Source organism: Phascolarctos cinereus, unplaced genomic scaffold (genome assembly GCF_003287225.1).
Source record: "Phascolarctos cinereus isolate Bilbo 61053 unplaced genomic scaffold, phaCin_HiC Scaffold_4;HRSCAF=312, whole genome shotgun sequence".
Classification (NCBI taxonomy): domain Eukaryota; kingdom Metazoa; phylum Chordata; class Mammalia; order Diprotodontia; family Phascolarctidae; genus Phascolarctos; species Phascolarctos cinereus.
In genome coordinates this window covers 235,760,630-235,777,331 of record NW_027555847.1, presented here as the reverse complement: position 1 = coordinate 235,777,331, position 16,702 = coordinate 235,760,630, and the positions used below count along the sequence as shown (strand labels likewise).

At 35.1% G+C, this 16,702-nt stretch overlaps 1 protein-coding gene across 1 annotated transcript in view; it reads left to right on the top strand.

Moving 5' to 3' along the window:
* CCDC192 (coiled-coil domain containing 192) overlaps positions 1 to 16,702 on the top strand; it is a 330,167-nt gene that overhangs the window by 236,141 nt on the left and 77,324 nt on the right. Inside the window, exon 6 of the mRNA XM_078152959.1 lies at positions 15,246 to 15,378. Coding sequence (XP_078009085.1) covers positions 15,246 to 15,378 — 133 coding nt within the window. The remainder of the gene's footprint in view (positions 1 to 15,245; positions 15,379 to 16,702) is intronic.

The following is a 16,702-nucleotide window of genomic DNA, read 5'->3' as shown; positions in this document are numbered from 1 at the left end:
TGTGAAAACAGAGGACAAAAAAGCCTGAATCTTGGGATAGTAATGCCCTATCCCCTCTGCCCAGAGGTGAGCAGAGCACAACTGAAAGTCAAGAGATAGGCTGGCGAAGTGAGCAAACAACAGCAACAAAAAAGATCCTGACCACAAAAAACTATAATGGTGACAAGGAAGCCAAAGACCCAAATTTAGAAGACAATAACATGAAACCAATGAAAACAAAGCCTCAAAGAAAAATGCAAATTGGACACAAATCCAACAAGAATTTCTAGAAGAGCTAAAGAAAACTAAAAAAAACCAAACAAAAAACAAAAAATGATTTTCAAAATCAAATAAGAGTGATAGAAGAAAACATTAAAAAATGAAAGTGATGCAAGGAAATTATGATAAAAGAATTAATAGTTTGGTAAAAGACACAAACACATACACACACAAACAAACAAGAAAAGAACTCCTTAAAAAGCAGAATTGACCAAATGGGGAAAAAAAGAAATACAAATCCCCAATGAAGAAAATAATTCCTTCAAAACTAGACTTGGTCAAGTAGAAGCTAATCACTCTATAAAACATGAAAACAAGCAATAAAATAAAGCCAAAAGAATGAAAACATGGAAGAAAATATGAAATATCTCATCAGAAAAACAATTATACTTGAAAATAGATCAAAAGGAGATAATATAAGAAGTATTGGACTACCTGAAATCAGTGATCAAAAAAAGAGCCTAGACATCATGGTTCAAGAAATTATAAAGGAAAACTGCCCATGGAGGGCAACATACATAGAAAGCAATCAGCTCATAAAATAAAATCCCAAAATGAAAATTATCAGGAAGATTACGGCCAAATTCCAGAGCTCCAGGTTGAGGAGAAAATATCCCAAGTAACCAGAAAAGAATCTTTCAAATACCATGGAGTCACAGTCAGAATCACAAAAAATTTAGCAGTTACCACAATAAAGAAGCAGAGGGATTGGAATATGATATTCTAGAAGGCAAAGGAGCTAGGATTACAACCAAGAATCACCTATCCAGCAAAAATGAGTATAATTCTTCAAAGGAGGAATGGATATTTAATAAATAGAAGACTTTCAAGCATTTCTGATGAAAAGACCAGAGCTGAATAAAAAATTTGATTTTCAAATACAAGACTCAAGATAAACACAAAAAAATAAATATGAAAGGGAAATCATAAGGGATTCAATAAGCTTAAATTGTTTACCTTCCTATATGGGAAGATGATACATACAACTCCTAAGAACTCTTATTAATGTTTATGTTTATTAATGTTAGGGCAGTTAAAAGAAGTGTACATAGAGAGAACAAGTATCAGTATATTATGTTGGGATTATCTCACAAAAAGAACAAAAGAGTGAGAGAGAAGGGGGAAGAAAGAAAAAGAATGGGGAAAATTATTTCACATAAAAGAGGAATGCAAAGAAGAGTATTTACAGTGGAGAGGAAAATGGAAAAAGCAGGTAATGCTTGAACCTCACTCTCATCTAAACTGGTTCAAGGAGGAAAGAATACATATACATACTGAACTGGGTATAGAAATCAATTTTACCCAACAGGGAAGTAGGAGGGGAAGAAGCTAAGCAAAATGGGGGAGGTGGTAATATGACAGAGGGCGAATTTAAAGGATACAGTGATCAGAAGCAGTCTATACAGTTGTACATGGCACCTTCACAAAAACTGACTATGTATTAGGGCATAAAAACATCACAAATACCAAAATGCAAAAATTTTAAATGCACACTTTTCAGACCACAATGCAGTAAAAATGACATTCAGTAGAGTATTGAAAGCATAGATTAAAAATGAATTAGGTGCTAAATAATCTAATCCTAAAGAATGAATGGCCAAAAAAATCATAGAAACAACAAATTTCATTAAAGATAATGACAACAACTGGACCAAAAAAATATTTGTGGGATGAAGCCAAAGCAGTACTTAGAGGAAAATTTATATCCCTAAATGCTTAAATCAATAAAACAAAGAACAGATAATTAATTGGGCATGCAATTAAAAAATAATAAAAGAACAAATTTTAAATCCTCAATTAAAACAAAATGGAAATTCTAAAAATGAAAGGAGAGATTAATAAATCTGAAAGTTAAAAACTGAACTAATAAATATATCTAGGAGCTGATTTTATGAGAAAAAATAATATAAACTATTGGTTAATTTGATTTAAAAAAAAGACAAAGCCAAATTACTAGTATCAAAAATGACAATGGTGTATGTACCATCAATGAAGATGAGATTAAAGCAATTATTAAGAGCTATTTTACTCAATTATATGCCAATAAAACTGACAATCTAAGCAAAATGGATAAATATTTACAAAAATATAAATAACCCACATGAACAGAAGAGGAAACAGAATACTTAAATAATTCTGTCTTAGAAAAAGAAATTGAACAAACCATAAACAAGCTCCATAAAAAAAAAAAAACCTCAGGCTCAGATGCATTTAAAAGTGAATTCTATCAAATATTTAAGGAACAATTCATTCAATACTATATAAACTTTTTTAAAAAAATAGGTAAAGAAAGTAAATTCCTTCTATGGCTTAAATATTGTTTTCATACCTAAACCAGGGGATCAAAAACAGAGAAAGAAAACTATAGACCAATTTCCATAATGAATACTGAGGCAAAATTTTTATTTTCCTAATTTTTCAGTTTATTATTTTATTTTTCCCAATTACATGTAAAAATAATTTTGACATTTGTTCTTTTTTTTTAATATTGAATTCCAAATTCTCTTCCTTCCTTGCTCCATTGGCTTCTCATTGATAGGTCAAGCAATTTGATATAGGTTATACCTGTGACATCATGCAAAACATATTTCCATATTACTCATGTTGCGAAAGAAAACAGACCCTCCTCTCCCCCTGAAAAAAAAAAAGAGAAATAATGAAAGATTTTTGGGGGTGGTTTCCTTGGGAAGGATTTTTTTTTTTTGCTTTAAATACTATTTTATTTTTTCCCAAAACTACATACCAAGAAAAATTTTAGCACTCATTTTTACAAGATTTTAAGTTCCAAATTTTTCTCCCTCCCTCCCTCCCCACCCCCTCATCTGAAAATGGTAGATAGTATGATATAGTTTGTACATATGCTATCATGTAAAACATATTTCCATAGTCATTTCAGTTGTGGAAGAAGGAATAGATCAAAGGGGAAAAAAAACCATGAGAAAATAAAGTAAGTGAAAAAAGCAATGAGCTTCTCTCTGCATTTGGAGTCCATCAGTTCTTTGTCTGGAGATAGATAACATTTTCTTTAATGAATCCTTTGTGCTTGTCTTGGATCATTGTGTTGCTGAGAAAAGCTGAGTCATTCATAGTGATCATCACGTGATGTTGCTGATACTGCCTACAGTGTTTTCCTGGTTCTGCTCATTTCACCATACATCAGGTTATACAGGTTTTTCTGAAATGTGCCTGTTCATCATTTCTCATTGCACAATAGTATTTTATTACATTCATATACCACAATTTGTTCAGCCATTCCCCAATTGATGGACATCCCCTCAGTCTCTAATATTTTGCCATCCTGAATAGGGCTGCTATAAATATTTTTGTACATGTAGGTCATTTTCCCTTTTTTATGATCTCTTCAGGGCATAGACCTAATAGTGGTATTGCTGGATCAAAGGGTATGTGCAGTTTGGTTGCCCTTTGGGCATAGTTCCAAATTGTTCTCCAGAATGGTTGGATCAACTCCACTAACAGTGCATTAGTGTCCAAATTTCCCACATCTCTAATATTTATCATTTTCCTTTTTAGCCAATCTAATTGGTGTGAGGTAGTATTTCAGAGATGTTTTAATTTGCATTTCTCTAATCAAAAGTGATTTAGAGCTCTTCTTCATATGCTTATAGACAGCTTTGATTTCTTCATCTGAAAATTGCCTGTTCATATTCTTTGACCATTTATCAATTGGGGAATAGCTTGTATTCTTATAAATTCAGTTCTCTATATATTTGAGAAATGAGGCCTTTATCAAAGACAGTTGCTCAGAAAGATTGTTTCCCAGCTTTCTACTTTCCTTCTAATCTTGATTACATTGGTTTTATTTGTAAAAAAGCTTTCAATTTAATATGATCAAAATGATCTATTCTACATTTCATAATTCTCTCTTTCTTGTTTGGTCATGGAATCTCTCCCACCCTATATATCTCACAGGTTGACTATTTCTTGCTCTTTTAATTTGATTGCTTCATTGTCTATGGCACTTTTCAGCGAGATGTAATTTCCTTCTTTTCTCTTTTAATTAGGTCTATTTTTGCTTTTACCTTCTCTAACATCAGGATTGCTACTCCTGCATTTTTTTTTACTTCAGCTGAAGCATAATAGATTCTTCTCCAGCCCCTTACTTTTACTCTGTGTGTGTCTCTCTATTTCAAGTGTGTTTCTTATAAGCAACATATCGTAGGATTCTGGTTTTTGATCCACTTTGCTATCTGCTTCTGTTTTATGAGAGAGTTCATCCCATTCACATTAACAATTATGATTACTACCTGTGTATTTAACCTCCTATTCTTTCTCCAGTTTGTCCTCTCTCTTCTTTTACCCTTTCCTTCCTCTCCAGTATTTTGCTTCTGTCTACCACCTTCCCTGATCTGCCCTCCCTTCTGTTATTCCCCCTCTGCCCCTTTAACCTGATCTCATCCCCTTCTACTGCCCTGCCAGGTAAGACAGATTTCTATATTCAACTGATTGTGTATATTATTCCTTCTTTGAGCTAATACTGATGAGAGTAAGATTCAAGAGATGCCCATCACCTCCCTTCTCATCTTTCCCTGCACTGTAGTAGGTCTTTCTTGCCTCTTCATCTGAGATAATTTACCCCATTCTACCTCTCCTTTTCTTCTGCACCCATTGTACTCCTCTTTCTCATCCCTTTTTTTTTGTCATTCCCTCAAAGACCCTCTGCCTATGTATATTCCTTCTATCTGTACTGTTAGTGATCCAGTTTTTAAAAGTTACAAGTGTCATCTTCCCACGTAGGGATGTAAACAGTTTAGTTCTATTGAATCCATTGTTTTCTTTTCCCTTTTTACCTGTTTAAGTTTCTCTTGGGTCTTGATATTAGAGGTCAAATTTTTGGTTTAGTTCTGGTCTTCTTATGAAGGCTTGAAATCCTTCTATTTCATTGAATGACCATTTTCCCCCCTGATATACTATGCTTGATTTTGCTGGGTGTTTCTTGGTTGTCCACTCCTTTGCCCACTGGAATATCATGTTCCATGATCTCTGATTCTTTAAGGTTGCAGCTGCCAAGTCCTGTATGATCCTGATTGTGACTCTCTAATATTTGAATTGTTTCTTTATGGCCACTTGTATTATTTTTTCCTTGACCTGATAGTTCTGAAACTTGTCTACAATGTTCCTTGGGGTTTTTATTTTGGGACCTCTTTCCTGAGGTGATCAGTAGAGTCTTTCAATATCTATTTTCCCCTCTGCTTCCAGGACATCAGGGCAGTTTTCCTTGCTAATTTCTTGAAAGATGCTGTCCAGGTCCTTCTGATTATGGCTTTTAGGCAGTCCCATGATTCTGATATTGTCTCTACTGTATCTATTTTCCAGGTAAGTTATTTTTCCCATGAGGTATTTTTACATTTTCTTCCATTTTTTTTTCTTTCTGTTGAATTTGTTTGATTGATTCATGATGTCTCATAGAGTCATTAGCTTCCACTTGTCCAAGTCTAACTTTTAAGATACTGTTTTCCTCAAGTAGCTTTTGTACTTTCTTTTCCATTTAGCCAATGGTACTCCTTAAAGAATTTTTTCTCCAGTGGATTTTTGTCTCTCCTTTTCCATTTGGCTAATTCTACTTTTTTAAGCAGTTTTCCAAGCTGAGTCTTTTTTCATAACTTTCTTGCATTACTCTCATTTCTTTTCCCAATTTTTCTTCTACTTCTCTTATACGATTTTTTAAAGCTCCTTTTTGAGTTCTTCCATGAGGTCTTTTTGGGCTTGAGACCATTTCCCATTTTTCTTTGGGGTTTTGTCCATAGGTGTTTTGACATTGTTGCCCTCTTCTAAGTTTGTGTCTTGGTCTTCCTGTCACCATAATAATTTTCTATAGTCAGATTCTTTTTTTGTTGTTTTTTTGCTCATCTATTTTTTGATCTTTTTCCTTTCTTTTCAATTTGATCTCTGCTCCCAGAATGCAATGGGCTCTGTCTCAGGCTTTTTGTGCCAGTGGCTACAGGCCCTGGCTGTTTACCTGGTACTATGCTGATGTTGTCCTGAGGAGGATCTCCTGGGAGATCCTCCAGTCTGGTGCTATGTTTAAGGGTTGGGGTAAGGGGTGGCTGGTGCTTCTGAATGCCTTAGGAGTATGACAGCTTACCTGGTGCTGAGATGAAGTCTTAGTGGTGGTGTCTGGCATGTGCTGAAGCCAGGTGGGGTTTTTCTGCGTTTTCCTGGGGCTAAACTGAAGCATATGGAGGTCTGGCCCCTGGAAGATGCCTGTTTGTCCTGGGCTGCACTGAATCAGCACACAGAGGTCTGGCCACTGCAAGATGTCTGCCTACCTGGAGCTATATTGAAGCATGTAATAGTTCTTGGAGCTGGAGTCTATCCATTCCCCTAGCTATGCTAAGGCATGTGGGGGGTCCTGGTGTTGGTGTTTGTCTGCTCCACCGTACTGGCTCAGGATCTCCCACTGGTCTGCTGGAGTAGGGCTTGCTGCTGGCTTGCTGGGATACTTCCTGTCCTGGACCACACTCCCTTTTACCAAAGTGAGATAGACCTTTTTTGCCTATCCTCCAAGTCTCTGGGGCCAAAAGACTGCTCCACTCCATCTTTCCACTGGCTCCATTTCTCTAAGATTTGTTCTGGGGTGCTATTTCATGGTTCTTAGGAGATGAATATGTGAGAGCTACAGTGATTTACTGCTTACTCTTCCACTTTGGCTTCTGGAAGTTCAGAAACTTACTCTGCCACTTTGGCTTCTGGAAGTTCAGAAAGATTTTTTCTAAAGTATGCTGCATTCAGACTCCATTAGTTCTTTCTCTGGAGGTGGATAGCATTTTTCATCATATATCCTTTGGAATTGTCTTGGATTATAATCTGGCTGAGAATAGCTAAGTCATTCACAGTTGATCATCATACAATATTGTTGTTACTGTATACAATGTTCTCCTGGTTCTGCTCATTTAACTTTGCATTAGCTCATGTAAGTCTTTCCAGGTTTTTCTGGAACCATCCTGCTTGTCATTTCTTATAGCACAATAGTTTTCCATCCCAATCATATACCACAACATACTCAGGATTCCCTAATTGGTGGGCATCTCTTCAATTTCCAATTCTTTGTCACCACAAAAAGAACAGCAAAATAAACCACAAAAATAAAAAAATATATATTTATAATGTTTTTGTACATATAGATGCTTTCCTTTTTTAAAAATCTCTTTAGGATACAGACTAAGTAGTGGTATTGCTGGGTTAAAGAGTATGTACAATTTGATAGCCCTTTTGGTATAATTCCAAATTGTTCTCCAGAATGGCGAAATCAATTAACAGCTCAACCAACAGTGCATCAGTGTCTCAATTTTCCAACATCCCCTCCAACATTTGTTATTTTCCTTTTCTGTCGTGTTAGCCAATCTGATAGGTATGGGATGGTACCTCAGAGATATTTTAATTTCTGTTTCTGTACTCAATAGTGGTTTAGGGCATTTTTTCCATGTGACTATAGATAGCTTTGATTTCTTCATCTGAAAACTGATTGTTCATATGCTTTGACCATATGTCAATTGGGGAATGAATTGTAGTCTTATAAATTTGACTCAGTTCTCTATATATTTGAAAAATGAGGCCTTTATCAGACAAACTGGATATAAAAAATTTTCCCAGTTGTGATTACTATGTATTCCCCTCAATCCTATTTCCCCCATCCATCCTCAAAAGGGTTTTGCATCCTACTACCGTCTCTCCTAAGAGCCTTCCCTTCTATCAGTCCCTCTACCCATTCCTTTCCCATCCAACTTTCTTGTAGAATAAGATAGATTTCTATACCCAACTGAGTGTATATTTTATTCCCTCTTTCAGCCAATAAGGTTCAATCTCACCCCCAACTCTTCCATCGAACTCTCTACTGTAAAATGCCATTTTTGTGCTTCTTTTATGTGAGATCAATTACCCCATTCTACATCTCCCCTTCCCTTTCTCCCAGTACATTCTTCTTTCTCACCCCTTAATTTTCTTTTTTTTATATCATCCCATCATATTCAACTCACATCCCTGCCCTCTATCTATGTATATGCCTTCTAAGTTCCCTAATAATGAGAAAGTTCTTGGGAGTTATAAATATCATCTTCCCACGTAGAAATGTAAATAGTTTAACTTTATTGAATCCCTTATGATTTCTCCTTCCTCTTTACCTTTTTATGCTTTTTTTGGGTCTTATATTTGAAAATCAAAATTTCTATTCAGCTCTATTCTTTTCATCAGGAATACTTGAAAGTACTCTATTTCATTAAATATTCATTTTTTTTCTCTGAAGGATTAAAATCAGTTTTCCTGGATAGATTATTCTTGGTTGTAATCCTAGTTCCTTTGTGCTTCAGAATATCATCATATCAAGTCCTCTGATCCTTTAAGGAAGAAGTTGCTAAATCCTGTGTGACCTTGACTGTGGTTCCATGATATTTGAATTTTTTTTTTCTGGCTGCTTGCAATATTTCTCCTTGACCTGGGAGGTCTGGAATTTGGCTATAATCTTCCTGAGAGTTTTCATTTTGGGATCTCTTTCAGGAGGTGTTAGTTGGATTCTTTCCATTTCTATTTTACCCTGTGTTTCTAGAATATCAGGACAGTTTTCCTTGATAATATCTTGAAAGATGATGTCTAGACTCTTTTTGTGATCTTGGCTTTTAGGTAGTCTAATAATTCTTAAATTATCCCTCTTTGATCTATTTTCTAGGTCAGTTGTTTTTCCAATGATATATTTTACATATTCTAGTATTTTTCATTTTTTAATTTTGTTTTATTTTTTTCTTGGTTTCTCATGGAATTATTGGCTCTCATTTGCCCAATTCTAATTTTTTTTAAGGCAATTGGGGTTAAGAAACTTGCCCAGGGTCACACAGCTAGTAAGTGTCAAGTGTTTGGTCTGAGGCCGGATTTGAACTCAGGTCCTCCTGACTTCAGGGCCAGTGCTCTATCCCCAATTCTAATTTTTAAGGAATTATTTTCTTTGTGAACTTTTGTACATCCTTTTGCATTTGGCCACTTCTACTTTTTAAGGAGTTCTTTTCTACCGTGAATTTTTTGTTCATTTTTTTTACATGTGGCCAATTCCGCTTTTTAATGAGTTCTTCTCTTCAGTGGATTTCTGTGGCTCTTTTTGCCACTTGGCATATTCTGTTTTTTAAGGTGTTATTTTCTTCAGTATTTTTTGGTCCCTCCTTCAAGAAGCTGTTGACTTTTTTCTCCTGATTTTCTTGCATCACTCATTTCCTTTCCCAAGTTTTCCTCCACCTGTCTCATTTGATTTTTAAAATCCTTTTTGAGCTCTTCCAGGAATTCATTTTGGGTCTGAATTCAACTCATATTTTTCTTTGAGGTTTTGAATGTAGCAGTTTTGAATTTGCTGTCTTTTAGTTTTATTTGATCTTTTTTTGTCACCATAGTAATTTTCTATGGTCAGGTTCTTTTTTTAAAATTTGTTCACTTTTCCAGCCCATTTCTTGACTTTTACCTTTATATATCTTGGCTCTGTTCCCAGAGTCATAGGGGCACTGTCCCAAGCTTCAGGTTTTTTTGTGCAACTGTTTTCTGAGCTACTTCTGGTGGTCTAAGTTTTCAGTTCTTCCAAGGTGGTATGATCTAAGGAGAGGTGTGTTTACTATTTTTTTGTCCTGTGCTCTTTTCTGTGACTAACAACAAGCACTTTTTTTTTCAACCTGGAACTGTGATCTCCCACCCTCTGTGGCCACAAGCTCTAGTGTGCCAGCACTCTTTCTTGCCCTGGGATTGCAACCCAAGACTATGACCTATGGGCAGTGCAACAGAGTCCTGCACCCACTGAAACCAGAAAAGGAACCTCTGTAATCTGCTTATAAACCAGTTATCTGACCCCCTTACTCATCTGCGGGCTGAGAGCTCCAGAAGCTACTTCTACCAATTCAGTTGCTCACAAGGCCTGCACTGCATGCTTACCCTGGTGCAACAGACTTTTCCTACTGACCTTCTAAATTGTCTTGGGCTGGAAAATTATTTCACCCCATCCTTTTGTTGGTTCTGCCTCTACAGAATTCATTTTGAAGCACCTAAAGTTGTTTGTTTGGAGGGGAATTTGGGAGCACTCAGGTAAGTCCCTGCCTTTTCTCTGCAATCTTGGCTCCAGCCTTCAATGCAAAATTTTAAAATAAAATACTAGGAAGGAGGCTATAGCAATATATCACAAAGATCATGCTCTATGGCCAGGTAAGATTTATACCAGGAATGCAAGACTAGTTCAAAATTAGGAAAACTGTAAGCATAATTGATCATATCAATAATAAAAATTTTTAAAAAATCACAATTCTATAAATATATGCAGAAAAAGCTTTTGACAAAAATTGTGACATGGTCCTATTAAAAACACTAGAAAACATAGGAAAAAATGGATTTTTTTCTTAAAATGACAAGGAGTTTCTGAAGGACTTATGATTAAAAATGCAATCCGTCCCCAGAGAAAGAAATAATGGTGTCTGAATACATATTGAAGCATATATTTTTTCTTTCTTCATTTTTCTTGAGTTTTTTTTTTGCATACATTTTCTTTCACAACATGAATATTATGGAAATATTTTGCATGACTAAACATGTATAACCTATATTGAATTGCTTGTCTTTTCAATGGAGGGATGGAAGGGTAGAGAGGGAGGAAGGGAGAGAATTTGTAACTCAGAGTTTTAAAAATGAATGTCAAAAATTGGTTTTACATTTAACTGAAGAAAAATAAAATGCTAAATAAATTTAAACAAAAGCAGAAAAAAATAAAAGAACTTGGAAAAGAAAAAAATAAAATGGCAAGGAGTTTCTATCAAAAACCAAAAGCAAGCATTATGTGAAATAGGGATAAACTAGCAGCCTTCCCAATAGATCAGGGGTGAAGCAAGGATATCTATTATACCATTATTATTCAAAATTGTACAAGGAATGCTAGCTATAGCAATAAGATAAAAATAAATTGAACGACTAATAAGCAATAAGGAAGCAAACTATCACTCTCTGTGGACAATATGATGGTAAACTCAGAGAACCCTAGAGAATCAACTAAAAATCTCATTAAAACAATGAACAACTTTAGCAAAGTTATGGGGTATGAAATTAAATCCACACAAATTATCAGCATTTCTTAGCAAGAAGAAATAGAAAAAGAAATTCTACTTATAATAACTTCAGATGATATAAAATCCTTTGTAATCTACCTGCTAAGACAAACCCAGGAACTTTATGAATACAATCATAAAACACTTCACATAAATAAAGACAGATCTAAATAGTTGGATAAACATTAAATTACTCATGAGTAGACCAAGCTAATATAATAATAATGACTATTCTACCTAAATCAATTTACTTATTCAGTGCCATACCAATCAAACTACCAAAGAATTATTTTATAAAACTAGAAAAAAATAGTAATAAACAATATTCATCTGGAAAAACAAAAAGTCAAGAATATCAAAGGAATCAATTAATAAAAAATAAAAAATGAAGTAAGATGGCATAGCAGTAACAGATTTTAAGCTATATTGCAATGTGGTAATCATCAAAACAATCTGGTACTCGTAAAGTAGTAGAGAGGTTGATCAGTGGAATAGATTAAGCATATAATATATGGTTTTAAATGACTATAGTAATCTAGTGTTTGATAAATCCAAAGATCTAAGATTTGGGGGCGAGCATTCACTATTTGACAAAAATTGCTGGGAAAACTAGAAAGCAGTTTGACGGAAACTAGGCATAGACCAACAACTCATGCTGTATACCAAAATAAAATCAAAATGGGTAGGTGATTTAGACATAAAGGGCATTATTCATGTCTATGATTAAGGGAAAATTTTATGAACAAAGAGAGATAGAGAGATTCATGGATAATTTTGATTGCATGAAATTCAAAAAGTTTTATACAAACAAAACCAATGCAACCAAGATTAGAAGGAAAGCAGGAAACTGGGGGTGAAATTTTACAGCAAATGTCTCTGATAAAAGTTTACTTTCTCAAATATATAGGGAACTGAGCCAAATTTACAAAAATCAGAGCCATTCTCCCATTGATAAGTCATCAAAGGATATGAACAGGCAGTGTTCAGAAGAAGAAATCAAAGTTATAAAAAAAAAATCCAAGTCATATGAGAAAGTGCTCTAAATCACTAATAATTAGAGAAATAATTGGAACAGCTCTGAGGTACTGCTTCACATCCATCAGGTGGGCTAACATGACAGAAAAGGAAAATGCAAATGCTGTGCAAAGGAGATGTGGAAAAATAAGCATGCTAATGTACTGTTGGTAGGGTTGGGAGGGCAATGAAGATTGGCTAACCTGAGTTCCTCCCAATATAGAGGCTCCCTTATGCCTCTGAATTACCAAGGGGACAAAGTGGGCTGGCATGCTGCAGGGATATTCCCTAGGCAAAAAAGCCACAGGGATGAACAAATGGTACAGAGTGACAAATGAATTGGATTGGCCAAGATAGTTTTTTCTGGGATGATCTCATAATACTCCTAAGTATCTGGCTTCTTGTGAAAGTGGGCACTAGGATTTTGTGCCAGCTGCAGGTTTCCCTGAATGAGATCAGGCAGGTCAGCAGTTTTGTTTAACGTCACAGGGATAGAGGATGATTATAAGGAATTCAGTGGCTTCCCTGTCCCACTAAAGGAGGAAGATCCAGGGAAGCTCATGTCCTCTGAGTCACCCTGTCAAAGGAAGTCCTGTAGTTATGGCTCAAAGTCCCTTTTCCCCACTGGCAGAGAGTTTGAATATCAGATAATGGTCAGTTCCCCAGGTCTTCTCTCCTCTTCCCTCTTTTTCTCCTTCCCCCTTCCCCACCAACCAGCTCGAATAAGCACCGTGGCTCTTTCCCCATTAAGTCTGATTCTTGGTCAGTCAGATAAGAGCCTTATAAGCCAAACAAAAGAGTTTCTATTTTATCCTGTGTACATTTCTCGGCCTCATTTGCTTCACTTGTAAAATAAGGCTAATAATACTTGTGCTTCTTAACTTAATGTTGTGAGGAAAACACTTTGTAAGCCTTAAATTACTATACAGATGTTATCTTTTTTATTCCTCGGTCACCAACCTCACTTAAACAAAAAGCTGATTAATTGTAGATTGGATCAAAGCTATTTACATTTCTGTGTTCATTTAAAATATGTCTACCTACACAGAGAAGGAGAACTAAGACAAATGTGCAGAAAAAACTGTCCAAAATACAGCGCTGATTTCATGAGCTAATGGTTATTTTTGAATGTGACATTGAGTCTTAATACAGTTTTGATTACTGAATTTATTTTCTTATAAAATGTTTCAAGTTCACTGTTTGAAAAGTTGTAGAAATATTCTGAAATTTCCCTGAGAGATCATAAACCCAGGTGAAACACTTCTAAATTTATACATTTTTTCTTTATTATTTCTAATTCCTAGAATCCTGGCATAGTTCATGCTATTCAGTAGTATAATACAGATAAATATTTCCTTTTAAAAACAACATAGAAATGTGTGATTTCCTCTCTCGTTCCACCCAGTAGTAAAAGTTTGTGAAATAGCAGGCACTAAGAATTTACCTTCAGGCCATAAAGCTTTGATGCTTCCATAATCATAGAGTACAGTACATAGTTACAAAGTAAGTAATAATAGGCCTAATTAGAGTCTTAATATAACACTATGGTTGCTGGGCATGTGAATGTAAAAATGGAAGATAATATTATCTTGATTGAAATAATTTAATGTCTATGACTAATAAAAAGCATGTTGGCAAATTTAATTTAATTTGATTCCTAAAATGCCCAAAGGAGGAATACAGATGAATGTCACGTAGTAGTTCTGTGTGGGGAAAAGAAAAAAGGACAGGTTTTGACCTGCTTCTTCACTCAGCAAAACAATAACAAATAAAAAAGTAACTTATAAGTAATTTAGACAACCTGGATTGGTTTGGATCCATGATTTGGGCTTCCATTTCAAATTAATTCTGCCCCATCTTTCACCTTATAACTTCAGCCAACCTGCTCAAGCTCCTTAAATCTGACCATGTTTGTTGCCTTTTCATATTTGGGGGAAGATATTTGGGAGAATAATTTGAGCATACAAATATATGTATCTGTATATTTGCCAAATTTGAGAAAGTAAATGTACCAATTATCACTTTATATGACATGTGTATTCCTAAGAGTTTCACATACAGAAAATTTTAGTTAATTTACATCATATTGTAAACATACTAGAGGATCTTTCTATTGAAACAAATATTACAGTAAAATAAGTAATCCCTCCCAAATTTAACTGTTTTGAGTTCATATTTTTATATATGAACACACCTGTTCTGCATCATTGACTAGATATCTTCATACATGAGGACATGCTATCAAATATCATCCAGTTGTCTGAGTATCATATTCAGTATTTATTTAATTTGGTGGCATCCACATCTAAGATCTACATGGTTTATTTGTATATATGATATTTAGAGCCAAATAATTTCCTTTTTCATTTTCTTTCTTTTTGAAGAGGACATAAAGAATCTAGAAGAATGTGATAAATTTAAATGAATATATTTCCAGATCAGGAAAAATTCCAAGTATTTTGAGGAAGTGAGGAAAATTTACGTCTGACTCCACCATAGCTTATCAGTGGTAGTGAAGTGCAGGTTGGCAGATAATGTTTCTAATCTAGCTGCTTCTCCACATTATCTCAAAAAGTCTAAATTTTTCCACTCTGGAAACTCATAGAGAAGTTAAATGTTGAAAGTTAAGTGAATCTTAAAGTGATTTGGATTTCAATTTGTTGTCTCCCTTGCATACCCAATCACACATGCACATCCTATTATGTAAAAGTCAAACAGGATCTGATCTGTACAAGCCTCAAACATTTTCCAGCTATGTCATTCTTCCAAGGTTATGTGTATAGGCATTGTTAGTTATTTTCTTCTCTTTGCCTTTCTGTTCCTTTCTCTCCCCCAGCCTCATCCCCACCTGTTTTTCATGATGGAAACTTTTTTTTCTTTTCTTTTTTTTTTTTAAAGAAACTTAAGCACAAAAGGAAAATGAAAAAGCTACAGACCGATTTGGCAACAGTTAAGCAGGAGGCTGCCATCACAGTGCTGGAACTCAATGAGAAGATAAAGAGTTTCTATGAAGGAAAGCCAACCCCTAGAGGTCAGTATATACATGGAACTAGAGGTCTGAGGAAATGTTAGGCCTACGCAGTACACCAAAGAATAAGAATGTTTAGTGTTAGCATCCTGTCCTGGCCTGACCCCTCTGCAGCATGGCTTGAAGTAATGCACTGTCAACTCTTTCACGATTTAGGATAAACTTTGTCTTATTCAGGGGATAGAAAACTGAGATAGAAAAGGCCTTGCAAACTGCTTGCTAGAAAAAGACTTTGAAGATGAAAACTAAGATGTGATAAACTAGATTTCATATTTCTTGAGGACTTGAACCATTTTCCTTTATCTTCTCCAGCATTTAGTACAGAACTTTAGACATCATGGGATTGTGTTGAATTGAATTGAATATGATGTATTAGCTACGGCCAATAGCAATAATACAAGAAGGGGAAAGGGAGTAGGGAAAAAAGGACTAATTACCTCTAGCAGCATGGTTCAGAAACTGAATGAATCATTTATCTGCAGATGGATGGCAGGCTTGGAAGACAAGAGAGGCAGGTGAGTACCAGAGACAGTGTTTTGGAACTCAATTAACTTGGTCAAGGAATAAACAGGCAAGATGGTTTGGAAATGTTATCTGAGTGTTCAGAAGAATTTTAACAGCCATCAATATCTATTAAAACAACAACTTGTTTCTATCCCAGAAGGGACACAGAGTAAGAAAATCAGATTCTCCTGAGCACCAGTGCTCCTCAAGTAGGAGTAGTTCCTTTCATTTAATCTAGGCTGTAGAATCCATGCAAGATTTATTTTCTTTCATTTCTTTCTTTCTTTTCTCCATCTTTGGTGGATCTCTTGCAATACTTACTCACAAATGCAGCTCTTCCTTCCTTCGGTATGAGCCACATTAAGTACAACTGTTTCATGCCATTTGTCTTACTTTAGTTCCCTGTATTATTTAAAAGTAACCCAGAGGAGGGGAGGAGGGACTAGGTGGAAATAAATAGAAGATGAGGAGGAAACAGTAGGTGTGATGACTGTAGAAAACAATGGCCATGAAATTGTTTGGAAAAACATTTTATTGACACATCTGAATTTAATGTGAAACAGTCACAAAAAAGGACAATCTGATACCAGACTATTCAGTGTTCTTGGACAAGAGCATATACCATTGTTTCTTTAGGATCTTGAAATTGTCAGTGAATGCAAAGCTTGCCCACTCCTTTGAGCCATTTCAGGATAGATGAGAAAATAAACAGAAAAACTGGATGAGCATCATAAAGTATCAATGTCCTAGAAAGGAAAACAAAATTAAAGAAAAGCCTTGACTTTACTCAGAATAATAGTTTTTAAGTGCACAATAAAATACA